Source organism: Diabrotica virgifera, chromosome 1, assembly GCF_917563875.1.
Source record: "Diabrotica virgifera virgifera chromosome 1, PGI_DIABVI_V3a".
Lineage (NCBI taxonomy): Eukaryota > Metazoa > Arthropoda > Insecta > Coleoptera > Chrysomelidae > Diabrotica > Diabrotica virgifera.
Window position 1 is genome coordinate 13,220,009 of NC_065443.1, and position 23,527 is coordinate 13,243,535.

Below are 23,527 nucleotides of genomic sequence, written 5' to 3' on the forward strand. Positions count from 1 at the left end.
AAGTTTAGTTAGGTAGGTACATTAGTTTCAGTTATTGTTTTAGCGTCAAACAGTGTAAACGTGACTCCATCACTTGTTGTATTATCTAACCCTCCACAGCTCTAATTTACACCTTAGTAGATTTATTACTATCATAACCATGTATTTGATCTATTTTGGAGAAATTAACATATTAAAGTTTCTGGCGGTTACATTAAATTTGTGGAACATACTTGTGGTAGGGGAGCAAAGTATGCTGAATGTGCAGTCACTCGAGCGCTTTGGGGACCTATTGGGTTGTGAAGAGTAGGTTCTAAAACCAAAAAACGTTAAGTAAAGTTTTCCATTTTAGCGGGGACTTTCCATTTTTGTTTTAATTTTTCTATTCGAACAAATCGTTTTTTTAGATTAGGTATAGCGCCATCTATCCATAACTCGAAAAAATGTCTCGAATAAAAGTTACTTATTTTTACGTAAAGAATACAAATCTGCAATAAAAATGGGGGATCCCATTTAAGATTTTTAAGTACCCCACCTCCGTGGGGGGTCGTGTTGGTGCAATTCGATAGGTTTTCCAAAAATATTGAATACATAAGTGTATTTTTCAGTTTTTAACTCTGATGTTCATTTAACGAAATATCGCGAGATTCGTATTTAAAATATTAAATATACCCCCCACCCCTCTCCCTGGGAAGTCGTGTTTGGTATCATTCGATAGATTTTTGAAAAATATTGAACACGTATTTTGTAGTTTTTCGATCTGTCATTCATTTCGCGAAATATTCGCCTTTTTTCTAGTGAAACTGTGGGACTCACCCATTTCCTTACGCCCCGTTCAAATCGTTAGATTTTTGAAATATACACTGTTTTGCATGTATGTACCTACTTAACTTACCTTATCTTAATCTGACGATTTCGAGTTTTTCTAAGGATAGATTTTTTTTCGGCCCCCCCCCCCCTTAACGAACTCCCCTGCATTAAGAGTCAACATATGGTAGAGGTACATTTTCAGGGTACAAGGTTTCTCCCCATGTAATAATCTGACGCGCACGAGTAACTGCAAAAATCCCCGCTAGGGCTTCTTGGGCATTTTGTATCCTTTTTAAGTTCATACTTTTTTATTATTGGATCCATCTGATAAACAATAGAGGACTAGAGATTAGGGATAAGATAGGGAATCCCCCTGACTTATCCCATTGCCATCTTCATTTGGATCAGTTAGTTCTTCTTCTACTTTTACTTTTATTGTGTTCTAGTAGATATTTTTGATCGTTTTGATTATTCTTAGAGGTATCTCTTTTGCGTACAAAGTGTATAATGTGCTTTAATTACACCCTGTCAAATGCCTTCTTAAGATCCACGAAACAAATATGCCGGTTTGTTGTGTTCTAATGATTTCTCTTGCACTTCTCGCTACAGCAAAAGTCGAGCCATGACCTCCCCCTGTATCGGCCTCCAAGCATCCCTTTCCTTGGTTGCTCTCCTCCAGTTATCCGTCACTTCGTCTATCCACCTCTTCCTTGGTCTTCCTACAGGCCGCCGTCCAACCATACTTCCACCAAGCGTTCTTATAAAGTGACTTGTCCAGCACAATCTTTGTATTTTTGCATAATTTGAAATAGAGGGTTCTTTGTAATATTGGTATAACTCATTATTGAAAGTTATCTTGCACTTGCCTCGTTATAAACACCTAAGTATAGCTTCGGTGCATGATCTTGCCGACCTAAAACCTCGTTGTTCTGCTAGTGTTATAATTTCATTCAGGTTATTTGTTAGGTATCAGTTTGCGGGTCCGATTTGTTTAGCTTTTTGAAGAGAGATATACTATCTACCTATAGAATGCTTGATCTTCGTTATTGTGGTACTTCTATTTTGATCTATTATTTTTTGGATTAGTTTTAATAGTTCTTTGGTCAGATTTTGTCCTCCGTACTTTGGGAGTTCATTCGGCATTCTGTTCACTCCTAAGAACTTTCTATTTTTTGATTAAATTAATACCTCCTTTATCTCTCCCTTCTTAATGTATTGGTGGTTCATTATTTTCAACTTTAGCAAATAAGGATCAGAAGTAGTCTGTCCATGTTTCCTTCTGAACGTGTTTCTTATTTATTGGTTCGTTTATCTCATTTATTTGTAGTCTGATCATTCTCCATATTCCTTTTTGTGTTCCGTAGCTAGGAATCGTGTTCCATCTGTTTTGGGAAGCTCTGCCAGTGTGCCCTTTTTATTTGTCTGACTAAAATATTCGTTTCATTTCTGATTAGTTTAATAGTGGTTGAACCTACACATGTCATCTTTCTTGTGTTCTACCTACCTATCTTGTAAAAAGGCTTTCTTCTGTATGATTATGTAGGTACAGATGTTGATTCTCGACTTCCATTCTAATAAAGCTAAAGAAATAATACATATTTTCTAATGTTTATTTGATTTGGTGAAAGAACTTGTTTTTCCATGACACTCATACCTGCTCATACCTATGGTTTTTGAGCCGTTCTAATATGTTGTTTTCTTGAGTCTCATTTATTTTTTCGGTGCGTGCGTTTTTCATTTCTCCTTAAGTTTTTGTACCTACCTCTTTTTGTCCCAATTCTTCGTTGTTGCATGGTCCTAAATACCTGGTTCTTCACATCTGTTATTTTTTGTATACTCTTGGTAAACCAGTCGTTTTTCTCTTGGTTTCAGAATATTCCCAATGTGCTTTCGGCTACTAATTTCGAAGCATTCCACTATTTCAGTTTTTCCACATTCTCATGCTTGTCGGTCCAGGTTTGTTCTATTGCTTCTCTTATGTGTGACTTGAACTGTTTATCTATGTTTTCATTATCTGGCATATTAGTCTAGTAAAATAAAATAACACTACATGTAAATCAAAATGTAAATTCGTACAGGTTGAAACAAATTTTATATCAAAGTTTAGGTGGGTACAAAAGATATTTTCAAAAAAGTATCCAAATCATACAAGGGGATCATTGTTTAAATAATTAAATAGGGGTCATTTTTGCAAAAAAATTACTTTTTTAACTGCTGAGGTCATTCAATTACTAATAAAGGTCTATAGTAATATTTTCTGCAAAGTTGAAGGGTAAATATGTCACATAAGACTTACTAAATTAAATTTGACCCCCTATTTATTTAAATAATTATACATAAAATACAAATAATTATACTATTTTACAAATTTGCAAAAAAATATTTTTAGCGTTTTAAATAAGCACTATAAAATATCTTATTTTACAGGAGAAGTTGCGCTATGTTATCAGTATTAATAAAAAAAAATTGGTCCAAAAATATTTAATATTTTTTAAGATATGGAATTTGTTTATCAAATGTTACTCTATTTTCAATCGCAAAAACGCGGTTGTTGCCAAAGAAATATTCACCTGTATTAAATCTTATTATTTTTATTCTTATGTATATTTTCGATAAATGTATTGATAAATTAAATTTTAATTGAACTTCCCCCTAAAATGGCATTTGAAAATTATTCAAATTTGTTTATAATTTGTTTTTTTAATAACGTCACGGGTATTAAATATTTTGAAATGCCGTTTCGATAATTGGGTTCCTGGTAATTTTTCACTAATTAACAAATATTTTTGTCTTTTTTTCCTCTTCTTTTTTTTCTTGGAGTTATATTACTATGGGCCCTTTTAGGGTTAAGTTTCATTAAAAATGTCGAATCTCTAAGTTGTAGATTCTATACCTAAAAATATTAAGATTGGTCTAAAATCACTTAAATAAAATGTGACTACTTACTGAGTTACAGGGTGTTTTATTTAAAAATTTAAAAATTATTTTTACCAAGTACTTTCAAACTATTTGACGTATCCTTATCATACTTGGCAGAAAGTGTGGGTACTATACAGTCTACTAAATTGTGATAAATAAAAGTTTCTAGCTACTACCAGAGGCGTACGACATGGGATAGTTAATGGTTAACCCTTCCCAAATTCTTCGCCACTGAGGTAATTACTATTTTAGCGAAATTTTTCGATTCTCCTATACTTTCTAAGTAAATAATATACTCTTTATTGGTAACGCTTAAGTCATTAGTTTTCGAGATATTGGACGTTAAAAATGAAACGGCATAGTTATTTTGATTCATTCATTCATTCATTTTAATCTTCCAATATCTCTCAAACTGATGACTTTATCGATACCAATAAAGCTACTTACATACAAAGTATTGGAGAATCGAAAAATTTCGCTAAAATAGTAATTCACTCAGTGGCGTAGAATTTGGGAAGGGTCAATCATTCACTATCCCCTGTCGTACGCCTCTGGAACTAGCTAGAAACGTTTATTAATTACAATTTAGTAGGGTGTATAATAGCTACACTTTCTGCCAAGTATGATAAGGATACGTCAAATAGTTTTAAAGTACTTGGTAACAATAATCTTTAAATTTTTAAATAAAACTCAGTAAGTAGCCACATTTTATTTAAGAGATTTTAGTTAAATCTTATTATTTTTAGGTCTACAATCTACAACTTCGAGATTCGATATTCTTAATAAAATTTAGCCCTAAAAGGGTCCGTAGTAATATAACTACAAGAAAAAAAAGAAGAAGAAAAAACGACAAAAAAATTTTGTTAATTAGTAAAAAATTCCCAGGAACCCAATTATCGAAACGGAATTTTAAAATACTTAATCCCTGCGACGTTATTAAAAAAACAAATTTGAATAATTTTCAAATGCCATTTTAGGGGGGAGTTTAACTGAAATTTAAATTTATCAATACATTTATCGAAAATATACATAAAAATAAAAATAATGAGATCTTAAGCAGGTGAATATTTCTTTGGCAACAACCGCGTTTTTGCAATTGAAAATATAGTAACATTTAATAAACAAATTCAATATCTCAAAAAATATTAAATATTTTCCGACCAATTTTTTTTTTGCTTAATACTGGTAACATAGCGCAACTTAATCTGTAAAACAAGATATTTTATAGTGCTTATCTAAAACGCTAAAAAAAATTTTTTGCAAATTTGTTTTTAAAGTTTTATATACAATTATTTACATAAATAGGGGGTCAAATTTAATATAGTAAGTCTTATGAGAAAGATTTACCCTTCAGCTTTGCAGAAAAGAATCCCATAGACCTTCATTAATAAGTGAATTACCTCAGCAGTTAAAAAAGTATTTTTTTTGCAAAAATGACCCCTTTTTAATTATTTAAACAATGATCCCCTTGTATGATTTGGATACTTTCTTGAAAATATCTTTTGTACCCACCTAAACTTTGATATAAAATTTGTTTTAACCTGTACGAATTTACATTTTGACTTTTTTTTATTTTATTAGGCTATATGTAAATTGTATTTTATTGTCTAGTGCCACTTTATTTTTTGGCATTTGTAATTTTTTGTCAAAATTTAGCTCCTACCATGAAGTGGTTTGAGTTAATATCTGCGCCTCTGTAACTTCTGATGTCCATTAGGTTTGTAAAGTCTCTTCTGTCAATTATAAAATGGTTAATTTGATTTATGGTGTTTCCATTTGGTAATATCCAAGTTGCTTTATTTTCTGATTAAAACATGTTCTTCCCAAAATCATGTCTTTGGCAGCTGCTATATAACCCATTGTGAACAATCATATTTATCATGAAGGCTGTGTTTACCAATATAATCTTGATAGCATATCTCTATTTCTATCTGGGCATTCATGTTCCAATAGATATTTTAATATCATTTTTTTAACAGTTATCATTTGCCTTTCAAGGTTTTCATAGAATGGATGAAATCGAAATAATAACAATACAGTGATCTTTAGTGTTGTTCAATTGGTTTTCTGTATATTTATTTTGACATATAGAGATCAACAGATCCAATAAGACTAGTGAGCTGTTGCTCTATTTTTTCATAGTAACTTTTACCAACCCTTCTTTGTCATCTTATTCAGAATAACATTTTTATTTCTTCTACATTCATTATTTTTCTAGCCAATATAAAATATTATAGACTATAACCAGAGAACAACGACCACATGTGGCCGTTGTTCTCTGCTATAACTATCTGATCTAGAATAAACTTACTAATCTGAAATAATAAAATTTAATAAAGAAAATGCTCAAATCCTCTAAACAGTTTATTTAATTCTTAACACATATTTTATAAAAACCTATCTAAAGCTAACTATTTAAATACAAGTGATCTGATACATCCCACATTTCCAAATCACGTGAAACAGGAATAGTGTTATTTACAAAAGTATGCTGTATGCTATTATATAATTGCCTTGAACATTTATCTCTGTCTTTACATACACAACTTGTACCACTACTTCCTCCATCTAAATGTACCTCAGTATGTCTCTTTTTACTCCCCACTTTATCTTTAATAGTCCTCATATCATCAACTGCTGGCGTCATACAAAGACCCAAACTTGGATAAATAACAAACGCAACAGTAGTGAGCACTGTTAACAAGTAAACAGGCACTGTTATTGCCCAATGTCTCTGAGGAAGAAACATGATACCAACTGCTTTGAAATACTTCTCTGGTAAGACAGCCCAAATAACGTAAATGATGAAAAATATTCTAAATGAAAGGTACATAACAAAACCATACACAGCTCTGCTTGGTGTTGGTGCTGGAGTGTGTTCTGGCATTTTTAATAATGATTATATTCGTTACTAAGTGGAGGTCCTAGAAGTTCGATAGTTTCAGATATTAGTTGCAATTTGTCAAAAAATCCAGTTACTGCCACTCGCAACTGCTTTGGAAGAGCAGCAGAGAAATGCCTAAAATAAAACAGATTGAATATTAAAAACATAATAATACGAGACACTAGCAAATCTATCAAGAAAAAACAAGCCATGGTTGGAAGATGAATGTAAATTAGAAATAGAGAAACACAGTAAGCTATGATTGGAAAGTTTAAGACTAAAGACACAAAAAGTGGAAACAATACATAGAGCAAAGAAAAAAAAAGTTCAACATTACGAAAAAAAAAAGAAGGAAATTTTATGAAGATAAGTCGAAAGATATTGCAGAAAACTATAGAAATAATATAATTAAATATTTATATCAAGGCATTAATGATCAAAAAGGGAATATAAACCACAGCCTACTTATTACAAAGATAAACAAAGAGAAATGATATCTGATAACGAGTTCAATCAGGAGTATATAAAAAAATACAATGAAGAAAGCTTCATGGATAGTGTGACCAACTAGCCCGAAAAATCCGGGACATGGCCCGAATTACGAAATCGTGTCCCGGACAAGGCTTCTGGGCCATCCAAATTTTCAACGTTTTGGTAAAATTCTATTGTGAAATTTTGAATACATTATTCTTCTAAGAATTTACATGAAATTAAATTGGTGGGACGAAAAAAAGTCGACAATTTCTAGAGTGTAATAATAATATCACATCCAAAACGCTTGCATTTTATATCGTGGTATTATATATATATATATATATATATATATATATATATATATATATATATATATATATATATATATATATATATATATATATATATATATAATCGGTTCATAACGTTCTACGACGTCTTCCGATTCCCAATCGCCATTGCTCTCGATCGTAGCACATGTCTTCATTCAAGCCTCTTTCTCCGATTTCCCTATGGATTCCTTCTATCCAGCTTTTCCTAGGTCTTCCTCTCTTCCGCCGTCCTTTTGGTGCCCATCGTAGCACTTGCTTGGGTAATCTGTCTTCTTCCATATGTTGTACGTGGCCAAACCATCTTAGTTGCTAAGATGCTCTTAGTAACTAAGATCGTGGTATTACAGTTCTACAAAAAGTCAAACGCTGGACGTTTTCCCATTTCTGTATTTTAATTATCGTCTTCTGAAAGACGATTCAAAAACATGAATATCAAATAATGATAATTATATTTTGATATTAACAAGGTTCTATTTACATGGAAATCCAACATCAGTTAAATTTTCTAATTTTTCCCTTTTTGAGAACGATTTCCAGATTGGAAGTCGAAACATCAAAAACTAATAAAAATGTAATTATCATTCCAACCCATCCCATCAAAAAAATGTTTGTCAACATAAAAATATTAAATAATCAATAAAATGATATTAAAGTTGTATGTTTAAAAAATGGCCCGATTTTCATTGAAAAGTCCCGGATTTTAGGTTTTTTTTCAGCTTTGTCCCGAATTGGACTGACTTGGAGTTGGTCACACTATTCATGGACATGAAGAACAAACAAAGAGTTAGAAGAATTGTATAAGGAACCTAATATAATTATAGCAGTAAGAGCACAAAGACTTAGATGATAAAGACCTGTCCAAAGAATGATCTAAGTTAGAATGCCAAAAATCTTGTTAACACGTTCACTACCAAGAGGGTATTTAAGTTGCGTGTTCATAAATCATGTATTTAAATCGCTGGTATGTTTCGCATAGACTATGTGATACATTGATGTGGCTCATATAATGTGAGTCGCTTAGTAGCGAACGTGTTAAGCACTTCAATTGTGGTAAAAAGGGTAAAGGAAGGCCTAGGACCAGATGGAGTCATGAAGTTTATGACGACACGAGATATCTCAATGTAATCAATTGAAAAGAAAAAGCAAAAGAGAAACAGGACTGGTGGAAGATTGTATACCAAACCATGAGCCAGCTTGTCTCGCAGTGCTAATATATATCAATAATAATATGTGACAAGCTTACGCTAATAATTTGGACTCCTCTACCCGTAAAACTTTAGTAACTCCACTTCTAGTAGGTTCTTTATCTACTCTCAGTACATCATAAGCAATTTCTGCAATTCTGTGGCTTTGGAATGGTACCTCAAGATCACTAAAAGATAAAATTGTAAGATTTAATTCAGTATAATACATTCTTGCTAAACTTACATTTCGTATTCATCCGTTATATCCATTTCAGAATTTCAAAACATTAAAATATAACCTAAAACCAGAACCTCTAGAAATTTAACCTAATAAAACCTTCTTCTGTATTTCAATTGTGATTATGGCTTCAATAGATATGTCATATCCAGTGAGAGTTGACTTTAGTTCTTGAATTTTCTGTCTATCATAAAAAAAATGGTACAACTATTACGATTGTTTCATTACATAATTCGAATATCGGAATTAGAATAGAATATTAGAATACAAGAATAGTCCACAAAATTAAGGAATTATATGTTAAATTATATAATAAATGGTGTGCTATGGTACCAAAAATACTGCTCAACTTAAACATGCAATCTAAATTGTCAAAATAAAAAAGAAGATTCAGACGTTTTGGCGCCATTTGTATGTATAATGTATTTATGTTTGTTTCAATTTTATAAAAAGAGGTTTAAACTTTTTTATAAGATAGAAAGATACATAAAAGTATAAAAGATTAAAATAGAAGAGTTTTAAAAATGGAATCTTCAACACCCACCAGACGAACACCACGAACTAAGAAACCCAGTTTAAAAGCCCTAGAATCTCTTTATTCCCTTAAAATACAAAATTCAGGTATTGTTCAAGCTATAGTAACAAGCGATGATGAATCTGAAGATGAAATAGATCTGGACAATATAGACGTAGATGTAAACAAGCCGAAAGTTATGCATGAAAATGAGGTAGTCCATGGTGAAGACATATTTACTTTCCAAAAAAGAAAGAACAGTGAAGCAATTGCTCAAAAAGTAGCTGAAGCCTGTGATTTAAAAACTCCTAAGCATGTTCGAACAAAGACAAAAAGTAGGATAGCAAAAATGATACAGGAGGATAGTGAGAGTGAATTTGAAGTCTCATCTGAAGAGTCTGAGAGTAGTAGCAGCAGTAATGAGAGTGAAGACAGTTCTGGCTCAGATTCTGATGAGAAAAGCACAAAGGTATTTAATAATAACAAATGATGTTATCATAAGTGACTTGACAATCTGTTGTGGATCTTGGGCTGCTCTCAAATAAGTCGCCACTCCTGTTGTTTCCTGGCAACTTCCCTCCATCTTCTGACCCTAACGGCCGGTTTCACAAAGTAAAGTTAACTTGTGGTTAAGAGGTTACCCCAAAATATGCGTTTTAGTTTCAGCTCAACGGTGAAGTTGTGGTTAAATGACAGAATTTTTAAGCAGAGGTTGGAGTGGGTTACCTTATGGGTATACCCAGAAGGGTAACAATTATGAAACTGAAACGCATATTTTGGGGTAACCTCTGGTTATCTCTTAACCACAAGTTAACTTTACTTTGTGAAACCGGCTGTTAGAATCTTTGGGTCTTCTTCCGCATCATCAACCGATCTTCTTCAAGGTCATCCTCTATTTCTTGTGTTCTCTGGTTTTGAAAATGTTAATCTCTTGGTGTATTGGTAATCTGACATCCTAGCGATGTCCAGCCCATCTAAGTCTCTGCACTTTAACAAATTTTACAACATCTGGATCAGTGTATAACTGATATAGTTCAAAGTTCTAACTTCGACGCCATAGCCCATTTTCATTTACAGCCCCAAAAATATTTCTAAGAATTTTTCTCTCAAAATTACCAAGAAGTCTTTCATCATTTTGAAATAAAGTCCACATTTCAGCCCCATAATATATCAAAACCGGTCCTATTAAGTTCTTGTAAATATTGAGCTTTACGGCACATTGCATATTTTTATTTTTTAAATGTTTCTGGAGAACAGAGAACTGCTATGCATCTTTTTATTTCGTCGCTTGTTGTGTTTGTTGCTTTTACTAGCGATCCAAGATATGTGAATTTTTTGACTTGCTCAAAGGTATGATTGTTGATTTGAATTCTCTGTTGGATATTTCGGGAGTTTTTATGTTATGTTGTCTCTAATTTATTTTGTTTTAGGACACTAAAAACAAAAAGATGATATTCAGAGAAGCTAATTTACAAACCACAAAAACTAGGAGCAGAAACTACCATATCAAAACTGATGAATACTTCGAAAAAACATCATCCAAGAAAATAGAAACCTCAAATAATACCCTTGAAAGATTAGAGACTCCAAGACTGCCCCAATATAAACTTCAAAAGTTATTACACACAGTTTCCCATTCAAGTCAACACATTGAGGCCATACACAAATTAAAAAAAGTTAATGAAAGTTGCTTCGCAAAATGGTGGTTCTTTTTAAACGAAAACTTTAACATACTTTTATATGGATTAGGGTCAAAGAGATCTATTATCAATAAGTTCCAAAGTTTATACCTAAACAATCATCCTGTTGTTGTAGTAAACGGTTATTTTCCTAGCATCAGTATTAAAAGTATATTAGACACAATTCTGGATCTGTTAGAGATTGAAGACATCCCTGGGAATCCTATAGAAGCTTGCGATCTAATAATAAGTGAATTCCAGAATATGCGTGGTAGCAGTCTATATATAATTATACATAATATTGAGGGTGAGACCTTACGAAATGGAAAAACACAGAATATTCTTGCGAAATTAGCATCTAGTAAAAATATACATTTTATAGCGTCCATAGATCACATCAACGCTCCCTTAATCTGGGATCAGAACAAACTCAGTAAGTTTAATTACATTTGGTGGGATGTTACATCATTTTTACGTTACGAGGAGGAAACTTCATTTGAACAGTCTATGATGGTACAACAAAGCAGCACCTTAGCTTTATCATCTCTACGGAATGTTTTCGCTTCTCTAACTTCCAATTCTAAAAGTATTTATAATCTAATAGTTACACATCAGGTAGACAATGGCAAGTCGCAGTACTATCAGGGTCTAGCGTTCAAGGATTTGTACCATATGTGCAGGGAAGCCTTCATAGTCAGCTCAGATTTGGCTTTGAGGGCCCAACTTACTGAATTTGTTGACCACAAGATGCTTAAGATGAAGAGATCTGTCGATGGGACTGAATATTTGGTGATTCCATTAGCTAGTACATTGCTGCAGAAGTTTTTAGATGAAAATCAGTGAATGTTGTTTACTTTTATATTGTATAAAGTTGTATTAAGTTTTGTTTGAATTTATTTATCAATGCTCCTCCGTACCAGTATCATCACATCTCTGAGAAACATAGTGTCAGTTTCAAGCTGTGTATTTTTATCATTGGACTTTCAAAATTATCATTCAATTGCGTCACTTGTCTGCTTTTGGCTGTATGTTAGTCATCGTCCAACATCACTGTGCTCAATACAGGTTCAGATATACTACCATCGATGTTCTTCGAAGTCTACAACAACTTACTGGTGACACTCATTAAGATGACTCCTGATTGGCAGAGATTTAATAGATCCTGTTTTTGGGATAGTTTGGGAAGTCAATAGTTTGTATATTTTGAATTAATAGAAAGAAAGCATGAACCACACAATGTGAACTGAGCATTTATTTTCTTAATTTGTACTTTTAAAAACAAAAATTACCCTGAATGTATCAAAACAATAAATTGCAAAATATCTAATATTATAGGTAAGTATTTTTAAACATAATAGTGAGGTTTCTTTATCGTAATTCCAAATTCTGCCAAAGCTGGTGTCAGATCTTCCATAGTTAGACAGTATCTTCTGTCTTTTGTGCCTTGTTTGCTCTGAAAATGATTTCAAATGAATAAACGTACATTTCATCCAAAAGTAATCACAGTAGAACCCTGATTATCCATGATCAAAGGGACCGGATGTAGCATAGATAATCCGAATATTGATTTCTTATACATATGAAACTACCATAAAAAGATAACAGGAAAATAAATCTAGATGAATTGGGTTGTGACATACCAGGCTGGAGCTGATACCTGGCTTATCTTTGTCTGTGTCCATGTCTCAACCTTATGATCGATCATTTGTCAACCTCGGCTTGATCCAACAAGTTCATCATAAATTGAGGAGCTTGCATTCAAAAGGGGCTATATCCATTTGGAAAAAATGTCCAGAAAACGAAAAAAACTTCTTATCGGTTGGCCTTAGTACTTGGGGATAACAAGATAAGGTTTATTTGTAGTGTTTTAGGAAAGTAGTTTGATGCAATTTGATTTTTATTTTTTGAGTTAACGTTTTTTGAAAAAAATTGATTATTAATCTGGATATGGATAGTTTTGATTGCAAAATTTTAAAAATTCTCAAAAAGAACTAATAAAACGCCAGAAAACACATTTTTATTATCAAATTGGGACACAAAAGTCAAAAGGAATCAAGAGAACCAAAAAAACAAAAAATATTTATATGTGAAGAGCAGGTTCTTCATCCAAACAGTCATATTCCTCGCTCTCATCTACTTCTTTGTCAGTACATAGATTCCGTGTCTGCATTAGCGGAAACAAGTAAATCCTTATACCATTTTAGATCTGCTCGCAACATCCAATTTTCACCAAACAGCTCTTTCAGAAGCTTCGTAAGACTGGGTTTCTTCTTATCTGGTAACGAGTTTCTGGGCTCTATAATGTTTAGAACCACGTTCCCATCGTCTTTTCCTTTTTTTAGCATCATCATCATCATAGGTGTGTATTTACTTCAATCTTTTGTTGGTTTTGAATGTCTTTGAATGCCCTGCTCTATCTGTTTCTTCATCCATATTGCACGTGGATCGTCATCAATCGTCAATATTTTTGGAAGCAAACCAGCACTACTCCCACAAGAGTTGGCGAATAACTGATCACTGATCGTCACTCAACGAACACCTTCAACCTCTACCACTCTTTAGTTAACAGTCAATGCGAGGCGGTCACGAGTTCGCCAAGTGTATCATTACAGTATTGTCAGATGCACCACTATTTTGCCGTATTTCTGAATATAACAAATTATTGGATATAGCCACTTTTGATCGCAAAAGTATGATATAGCCACTTTTGATGCAAAATGCCGACTTTATATGCGATTTTAAAATATAAATAGCTCGTTTTGAACGCTAATGAACGTGCCAGTTGATAGATCTTGTAAAACTTAGCCGAAAATCACAAAAAAGCATAATTTTGGAAAAAATGGATATAGCCCCTTTTGAACGCAAGCTCCTCAATTATCTTCAGTAGCAAATGATGTAACATTGGCTGGAAAAAAGAACAAAGAAATTTCCATTGTAGTGTCTCATTGGGATGAGCACCAGAAAAAGAAGCGATTTTTGTGGCAATTTTTCTTCCTTTAAATAAGACTTTACTTTTTATGACACTACTCTTGGAAGATGTCAAGTTATCCAGGCAGTTTGCTAGTTATAATGGTGAACTGTGAGATTCTACGATTTCATGTTTGTAAAAGTACAAGAATTTTTTGACCTTACAATCACAGTCAGCTTCAGTGTATGGCTACCAGACGCATTGGCAAAACACAACATTGTTACAGCACGACAAGTTTCACTTTGTATTTGAGATTTGGATGGGAACTGGTGTTGACGTTCGGTTTTTCCAACTTTTTTAAATTACAATTTGGTAACGTTTCACAAAATAAAATATTTGCACGGTACCAAAATAAAATTCTGAAAATATGATAAAACCGAACATCAACAACCGTGAGCATTCAAATCTCAAATACAAAGTTTATCTGGTATATACTTTTTTTATACACAGGTGCCCTTGTATAATTACTTGCAGTTTTGATTTTTTTAGGTACATATTTCTCTCCCATATTACCATATTTCGTGAGAAATCATAGCATGGATAATCAAAGTTCTACTGTACTATTTATGTTATGATACTAACTAACCTTGGAGCCACTGTGGCTTGAAGAATTAGTAGACCTCATTTTACAGTGTTGAAGAGCATCATTAGCAATATCAGATATAAATTTTTGAGCTGCTATCGAGATCAGCCGCACCAATCGTGGATCTTTAGGCTCTAGTCCTGAGGATCGTAAATAGTATGCAGTTACCGCGTCTGGAATCTAAAATCTAACACCTTAGCAACAGGGTACATAGAAATTGTGGCTATTTACTTACAGTGGGGGTGTAATCTTCTAATTGCAAAAGAAAATCACTCAAAGGTTGGCCGAGCGTTGGATTGTTATCTTCTATCATCATTTTGTCGTCGTGGTTCATTTTATATTTATATAAATTAGTGAAAAAGTGAAAACCATAAAATATCACTAATGACTTGTGTTGTTATTCTACTGACACTGACAGATGTTTACAGGGGTCAGGGTGTGGGTGTGACGTTGACGTATGTCAAAGTTATTTAGAAAACGTCAAGGTATTAGTCGGCAGTGGCGCATCGAATTATTAAAATTTGCGGGGAAAGAAACTCTGATCTAATTCATTTATATTTCGAGGGAACTTGCATACATTTTTAAATATTAAAATTATATTAAAAAACATAAACTAACATAATCATAAAACGCTTGCATGAAAAAAAAACAAATATTTTTAACCCATACGTTTATTACGAGGCTTTGAAAATGCTATGAAATTCAAATTTCTTAAGTCGACTTTACACTACATGATTTCTCACATGATTTGTCATATTTATGATTTGGCCCTTGACGAGCCGCATGACAATGCTTATGAGAAAATCATATGACAAATCACACAGTATAAACATGTACACCTGGTTCCAAAAAAAACTGATACGACTCTTGAAGCGTATGTTGTAGAAAATTGAGCAGTGTATTTTGAAGGATAAATACTTAATATTTACATACTGTCAATGTCACTGCCAAATCTTAAAATTTGTCAGATAGCTTATTCTGTTCCACGGTTATTAGACTTTATTATTAATCTTTATTATTAATACTTTCTCCGCAACTGAGGGTATCTTATCAACTGTATTGTTTTTAAACAATAGATGATAAAATAAAAATATTGACAGTTCAAAAATGTGAACATTATTGCATTGTGTGTGGCCTAAGTTTGGGCTGAAAACTGAAATGTATTACATTTTTACAAAATTTTGGAATATGTTTAATTACGTAGACCAATTTTAACAGTTGTTTTCAATACAGATTTCAATCCTCTACAAATAGTTTCTAATGTTTTTGATGTCAAATAATTAGGGAAGCTGGAATTCAACAGTTTAGAATTTTACATTGAGTTAATGCAAAATTGTGACGCATGTCAAAATTCTCAATGTATTTTAATTGTATTCATAAATATTTTTGAAAAATTTAAATTCAGAATGAAAGACCACATTATTACCGAGGGCTGAAAGTCCCTGAAAACTTCTATAATATTTATTTTAATAAGTTACAGGGCTGAATTGAATATTAATTTGTTTTGTTGTATAATCCACGTTTACAATAATTATGTGATCTATTTGATGTAAAAACTATCATTTATATACTCTTTATAAAATACAGGAATTCAAAATAATATAAACATTTAGACCTTAATAATTAGTACAATTTATGAATTAACATAATATGTAATCAGTTGTTTGTTGTTTGGTTATTTTATTATTTGTCTGTCATAATAAATCTAATGTCAGATCAATCAAATACACTGCTCAACATGATCAAATCTTACTAAGAGTCGTATCAGTTTTTTTAGGAACCGGCTGTACATTTCACTCCATGACCAAATCATAAAATATGACAAATCACATGATAAATCATGTAATGTAAACTCTCTTCTTTAACGTGACATGCTTTGTCAAGAAACAGTAAATCCTTTATAAAAGGTATATTTAAAATCCCTAAAATGGGCTTTTTCAAGACTTTTACTGGGGGGCCTGATACAATGCATCCCAATACTAGACCCGCTCATGATACACTTTGACGCAATTATTTGTTTTGATATGAAGTTCGTTGGTGACCGTGACGTTTTTTTTTAAATTTATCAATCATTGTTTTTCTTAAAAAAAACACAATCCAAGGTTATTGGAAAACAATAACAAGAGAGACATACCTACTAGTGATGTAACGAATATTCGTATTCGCATTCGCATTCGCGAATATTCGCGTGTTTTTGCATATTCGCATTCGCATCCGCATTCGCGAAATTTGTGCGAATGTTTTGCGAATATGAAAACCAGAAAAAAAAATAATTTTAAGATAATATTAGGTTAATAAAATCAAAATCTATTCACTTCTCATCTTTTTTTTATTAAGAAAAGGTAACTTAACCTCAAACATGCAGCTACTCTCAAATGGAAATATGCAGGACACAACAGCAGACAAAGAGACGGAAGATGGAATGAAGCGATAACTCACTGGAGACCTTGGGACTACAAAAGAGGAAGGGGCAGACCACGGACGAGATGGTCGGATGACCTAAAAAGATACGCATGGACCAAATCGACAGCATTAGCACTGAACCGAGAAGAGTGGAAAAATAAGGCGGAGGCCTACGTTCAACTTTGGACAAATGAAGGGCAATAGATAGATAGAACTTAATCTTGTATAATCACATTATCAGCCTTCACTTTTTTTATTATTTGGTATTATGTAATAAAGCTTAAGATTCAGATTGATTTACACTAAATATCAATTAACTTTTCATTATAAATTTAGGAAACATTACAAAAATAAAAACAAATCTAAAAAAAAAACTGGACATTCGCATTCGCATCCGCATTCGCGAATGTCGGTAGCAGATATTCGCATTCGCATTCGTATTCGCGAATGTTCAAAAAATGACATTCGTTACATCACTAATACCTACTACTAAATAGTTATTAAAAGTTTTTTACGCTTTATAAAAACGTGTAAATTCTCTTAAACATAATGAAAAATGTGATCTTTATTCTATTTTTTAGTGTGATATTATACACACTAACTTATGGTTATAAGCCTGTTATTCTGTTACATGGAATTATGACTGGTTCGAAAAGTATGGAGCTAATTAAGAAACGAATAGAAGAGGTAATTTATTTTATGTCATACTATTTCATTATTGCGTTTTTTATTGTTTAATTACCAACTACATAATAGTAGGATTTATGGGGAAACTGAAACTGACAATTCTGGAAAGGTCCCATGATGCTAGCAGCAAATTTTGATTCATTTTTCATTGTTTGCATATTAACTTTATGTAAGCAAAAGCCAGATCCAGAAGAATGCCGGTATCCCTGAAATCTAGTTTTTCGAAGATATACTACCCTCTATAATCCATCAGCAACTTAGTACTCTTCCATTCACCATGTAGCTTCATCGTTGTCATACTGGCTCCAGCGTCTGCCTCTACCAGAATAGTTGCTCATGTTTGATGCAGACAGATCTGTTTGTCAGGATAGCTAAATTCAAATGTTTTACAATGATGGAGATTTTTCCAACTGATTGTACACTACAGTAATCTTGTCTATACTTCAGAATTCTTTTTCTGAACAACCACATGGCCGTAGAGACATGTAATCTCTTATTAGCTCCAAAATGTTCATTTCGTCTTTATCACCAAGATAAAAAACGTGCCTTTTGTCTCTAGTATGTTTACCACAAAAACTGATTTTATATTTTCTATGAGAGTAAGCATATTCACCAGTTTTTCTTTCAACATCCATGAAATACACCAAATATTAATGCAACTTTGTTCATTAAAAACTTCTCAGTCAGTACTTCATGGATGAATTTTAAAACATCTCCTCTCAACAGAACTTTAAATTTTTAGGCTGGTATCCTTTTGACCCTTACTTCAAATAGTTCCTTAACTCATGATAATTAGCAATGTTAATATTCTTATTTACCGTTAGTGTCTTCTGTACCATTTAGTTCTATGGAGCATAAGGAACTCAAAGGAAATGTTTTAGCGAGATCACCAAAATATCCAAGCATATGTTTTCTACCATCCAGTTTAGTAATCTCACATATTCTCTGTTGTATGCGTCTCTCGATTTCTTTGATAGCAAGTTTTGTGTTGCTTTTTCCATATTTTTTGCGATTTCGTTGGGGATTTCAAAAAATTTCCTGCATATTTTTTCACTTATAAGGTATGATAGCGGTAGATGTTTATTTATGTTTGACATCATTACTCCAATGACGATATTACCTACTCTACTATGATAAATTTTCTGAATTTTTATAAATATTTAAATTGTGAATACGATAACAAACTAGTATGACATAAAAGGGCATAATTTGTATGCACAATGGGCATTAATAGACATATACCCTCGGCTGACTTACAAACACTGGGCCAGAGGCCCTGTGTTTGTAAGACAGTCACCCTCAGACATAAAAAAGAATGTGTGTGTACTTTGTATGCACGTAAGAAGTTATACTTCTATTATATGATTTAAACGAAATTAATATACTTTTTATTTATATTTTGTTTAAATATTAAACTAATTTATACTTACTACTTCTCAAACATTTTTATTAGAACAGTGCCAAAAATTAAAATAATAAAAGAATAAAACACACACAAACACATTAAACAAGCCACAAATGATGTCTGAACATTAATTGTCGAAAATTTTTTTAACTAAATACGTATTTTCTGAAAATACAATTATATAATAAATATACTTACAATCATAAAATGTATTAAAAAAAACAAAAAAGAAAGTTTCTATTGGGACTCGAACCAGCGCTGATAAGAGCGGTTGGTATTGGAATTCATTCGCCTTCTCCGCTTAGCCACGAACACTATGTGTCATTATTTACGAAGATCGACTAACTAAACGGATTAAACTTGTGATATTTTGATATTTTGAAAATTGATCAAATTATTTTAATTTTGAATTGAAATGATTTAGAATTGAAAAAATACAACAAAACATAGAGTAAAAAAACAATATATTAGGTGAATATTGATAGAAATTTTGATGGTAATCAAATTATATAAATAAAAGTATTACATACTATGTATTTTGGCAGATCAAATAGGTAGGTTTATACCCATGATACATTAACAATTATTACGTACCTGTTGCTTTTAAAAACTATTTAAAAGTCACTACAATATTATAAACTTTATTGTTTCTGTCCTCACAACAATAAAACTAATATATTATACATTTGTTTACCTTTACCTTTACCTCCAAACCACAGCTGCCATATCGGATAATTTTTGACATGTCATTTGAACATCCAATCAGAACAAAGTTATAATGCGCATGCGCCGGGCTGATAGGTTTTAACATATAAAAAAATCACCCTCTATCGCCGGTAAAGAAGTATAACTTCAAAAATCTACAAAGCCCTTGGTACATCAATAACTATTAAAAATAGTTACCAAATTCATACAACCGATTTAATTTTGTAGAAACACCCAGGTACTGTTGTGTATAATATTCAACAATTTGAAGGATGGTATAGTTTAGAAAACATGTGGTATCAAGTTCAACAAGTCTCTCAAAATATAACAAATATCACAATGAAACATCCAGAAGGCGTCAACTTTATAGGTAAATATTTTACACAATACTTGGCTATTGTGTTACTCTTTAACACCATTTTCAGGTTATTCTCAAGGTGCTCTTCTTGGTAGAACTATTCTTCAAGCTAATCCAAACCACACAGTTCATCGTTACATATCATTAAGTGGTCCTCAAGCTGGACAATATGGAAGTAAGAAATAAAGCATTTACGAAAGAAAGAATTCTTATGCATTGACTTTTTTAGCACAGTTTCTTCATTTGTATTTCCCGGGATTAGCTTTAAAAACAGCTTTTGAGTTATTTTATTCTAGAGTTGGACAACATACTTCTGTAGGAAATTATTGGAACGATCCGTATCATAAAGAATTGTACATGAGTTACTCGCAATATTTGCCTTACATAAATAATGAGATCCCAAATGTAAAAAGTGATGATTTTAAAAATGCTTTGCTCAAATTAGATAGGCTTGTATTGATTGGAGGGCCTGATGACAATGTCATAACACCTTGGCAATCTAGGTAGGTAATATTTATTTATCATTTATCAATATACTCTGTTCATTGAATCCAGTCCCAATTGTCTAGTAAGTTTAGTTATAAATTTTTTCCGTTGTACTATTTGCTGTAGATTATCTTAGTTATCTGAGATCGGGATTGCTTTGTCTGCATAACCAAAGTATTTTTATTTGTTTTTGCCCAACTTGTATACCATACTGTCTTTTTAAATTTGAACTTGTCCATTACAAAATTGAAGAGTAGTGGATTTAATTGACAACTAGAACCAAACAAACTAGCCAGAAACAAATTCTAGACCTCTTCAATGCAGGATAAAAACATGTCGTCGCCTCAAAGCAACAGTAGGATATGGCATGGCATATCCCTACTGTTGCACGAGTGCACCGTAAATACACACACATCGCATCGGTCCAATATCTCTTAACTGGTTGATCGGTGCACAGTTGCAACAGTAGGATATATGGCATATCCTACTGTTGCTTTGAGGCGAGGATGTATCACATCGTGGATGGTTATGAAATTTTGGATTTACCTATACAAACCTGTGTATTAAATGCCAGTGGTCTGTTTAGGTGATTCATTGTTAAAGAAAATAAGTGTCTATAAAAAGTGGTCAGACATTTACAATAGATCATATTGCAATGATTCTTCTACAAGAGCACACAACTGTTATTATTATTATTCTCCTTCTCAAAGCACTACAGCTTAAAAAAATGAACACTAATCATCCTTCTCAAAAGACAATCCAATTTTTGTTGCAAGAAAATGTCAAAGTTTTAGGCAATCTTCCCACAGGCTTGATAATAACGTCTTTAAAAGTCATCTACTGTTTTCCTCCTGCTCTATATGCAAAATATAAAAGACACCTTATGTAAGTCTTGTTCTTGGTTGAAATATAGATGAAAATTCATATATTTGATGATAAATGTCACAACCAAGTGCAGTTCATTTATATTCTGCATTCAATATTCAAATTCCGAAGCTATAATGCTATAAATAATATTTGTGGTAATCTGTTGTTAATACTGAGATTGTTTTTAGTCAGTTTGGATATTATAACGAAAACGGAACTGTGATAGATATAAAAGATCGTGCCATATTCCAGCAGGATTCGATTGGGCTGAAAACACTTTACGAAAAGAAGAAATTAAAGCTAGTCACTGTGCCAGGCGTCAACCATTTCATGTGGCATCTTAACATGACGATATGTGATAATTATATTTTACCTCATCTTGATTGATATCGATTTTCTTTATAGATAATAATTATTAGGCGACATTTTTTAATTTTATTAATTTAGATAATTTATTTTAAATAATTTATTTATATGCACTTCTTTAATGTGCACGGATATGTATATCATTTTAAGACTTAAAAAAGACAGTAAAAACAGTGATTACCAAACCAAAAATTGCTCATTTTTATGTAGTGTATGAATAAAAATAAGTATGTCAAATTACATTGGTGTATTAATTTTAATTGTCTACAGTTTATTTTTTAACCAGGAGGAGTAAACTAAAAAGACAGATTCACACCCAAGAAAGTCACTAGAATAGGGACCGTGCAAGTATTACGTAACGCAGGGTGGGGGGGTCAAAAATCTTCAAAAATTGCGTTACGTAATAGTTAAACGCCCATTACAGTGCGTTACGTAGGGGGGAAGGGGGTCAAAAATCGCGTTACGTAATACTTGAACGCTCCCATAATAACCAAATACATCTTTTTTGGTTGATCTAGTCGACCCTCAACGGTAATCCATAAATATTATATTAAATTAATACGCCGCTAAAGAGTTCCAAAAACAACTGCTTTTTATATAAAAGCAGACTAACAACCTACAAATTAAAGGAATAACACAGAAAACACAAAAATCGCCGCTATAACTTAATTAACCTATGAAATGTCACTAGTGTCAAAATTTGATAAATGTCATTAGTGTCAAAATGTTATAACAGTGGAGTAAACTTGCATGCGGTTGGACCAATTACAAACAAGCAATACAGCGCGGTAAATTTGAATCACTCCTCTTGGTTAAAAAACAAACAATAGAATATGAATATAACAATCCTTTTGTTGTATATAGGGCACTATTTACCCAAAATTTTTAGGGGAGGACTTAAACCAACGAATAAGTGTATGAAGACAACATGAAGAATGGAAGAGCCTATATAGCTGACAACTTACTGGATTGCAAAATCTGAATGATCAAAGACGAGGGTACCAAAACCAAAAATTAGATTCTTCTCCAAATACAGATGTGAAGAGAGAACGGGAGACACTCAGCTTGGTTTCAAAAACGGTTTAGGATCAGGAAAGGCATTGCTGTGACCAAAGGAGGAATGTCTTTATTGGCTTTATCAATTACCAAAAAGTTTTTGGCAATGTTTGACATTAACTTGTATTAACACATGATGTGTTAATACAGGTCTTGATGGATTAAGACCTCTAGATGTACTGCTCCGGGTAATGATTATGTTACATATGACATTATTAAAAATCTTCCCAAAGTTGCTAAAAATTTTATACTAAATATATACAATGATTGGTGGGTGAATTCAAACTATGTTGAGCATCTCAAACAAATTACCATTTGTTTAATTTTAAAACCTACTAAAGATAGAAATATGCCTTCCTCTTATCGCCCTATATCTTTAATGTCATGTATAACTAAAACGTTCGAAAGAATGATAAAAACAAGACTGGAGTGGTACATGGAGTATAACAATATCTTACCTAATACTCAATACGGTTTTAGAAGGGGATATGGTACTTTGGATGCAGTAACTCATTTAGTAAATGACATCCAGATTGCCTTTTCTGGCAACAAGTATCTAGCTTGTTTATTCCTAGATATAAAAGGGGCTTACGACTCTGTAAATATAAATATACTTAAACAGAAAATGGT

At 32.4% G+C, this 23,527-nt stretch overlaps 5 protein-coding genes across 5 annotated transcripts; 2 read left to right on the forward strand and 3 right to left on the reverse strand.

Moving 5' to 3' along the window:
• Positions 1-6,059: 6,059 nt before the first annotated feature.
• Positions 6,060-6,595, reverse strand: LOC126878425 (phosphatidylinositol N-acetylglucosaminyltransferase subunit P). Its single transcript, XM_050654729.1, has one exon. It carries the CDS (start codon positions 6,593-6,595, stop codon positions 6,116-6,118), a length of 480 nt encoding a protein of 159 aa, XP_050510686.1. The 3' UTR covers positions 6,060-6,115.
• Positions 6,060-8,996, reverse strand: LOC114325014 (uncharacterized). Its single transcript, XM_028272977.2, has 3 exons — positions 8,827-8,996; positions 8,642-8,770; positions 6,060-6,727 (listed from the first exon to the last, which is right to left on the reverse strand). The coding sequence occupies exons 1-3, from the start codon at positions 8,850-8,852 to the stop codon at positions 6,598-6,600; spliced, it is 285 nt and encodes a 94-aa protein (XP_028128778.2). The 5' UTR covers positions 8,853-8,996; the 3' UTR covers positions 6,060-6,597.
• A 98-nt stretch (positions 8,997-9,094) lies between these two features.
• LOC114324921 (origin recognition complex subunit 2) lies at positions 9,095-11,898 on the forward strand. The gene is made up of 2 exons (XM_028272876.2): positions 9,095-9,803; positions 10,765-11,898. Exons 1-2 carry the CDS (start codon positions 9,345-9,347, stop codon positions 11,854-11,856), a joined length of 1,551 nt encoding a protein of 516 aa, XP_028128677.2. The 5' UTR covers positions 9,095-9,344; the 3' UTR covers positions 11,857-11,898.
• Positions 11,899-12,247: 349 nt separating this feature from the next.
• LOC114325160 (transcription initiation factor TFIID subunit 10) lies at positions 12,248-15,012 on the reverse strand. The gene is made up of 3 exons (XM_028273169.2): positions 14,800-15,012; positions 14,568-14,744; positions 12,248-12,466 (listed from the first exon to the last, which is right to left on the reverse strand). Exons 1-3 carry the CDS (start codon positions 14,896-14,898, stop codon positions 12,359-12,361), a joined length of 384 nt encoding a protein of 127 aa, XP_028128970.1. The 5' UTR covers positions 14,899-15,012; the 3' UTR covers positions 12,248-12,358.
• Positions 15,013-17,446: 2,434 nt separating this feature from the next.
• On the forward strand, positions 17,447-22,081 carry LOC114324842 (lysosomal thioesterase PPT2 homolog). The gene is made up of 5 exons (XM_028272763.2): positions 17,447-17,654; positions 19,993-20,134; positions 20,190-20,297; positions 20,352-20,625; positions 21,664-22,081. Exons 1-5 carry the CDS (start codon positions 17,517-17,519, stop codon positions 21,860-21,862), a joined length of 861 nt encoding a protein of 286 aa, XP_028128564.1. The 5' UTR covers positions 17,447-17,516; the 3' UTR covers positions 21,863-22,081.
• Positions 22,082-23,527: the final 1,446 nt, after the last annotated feature.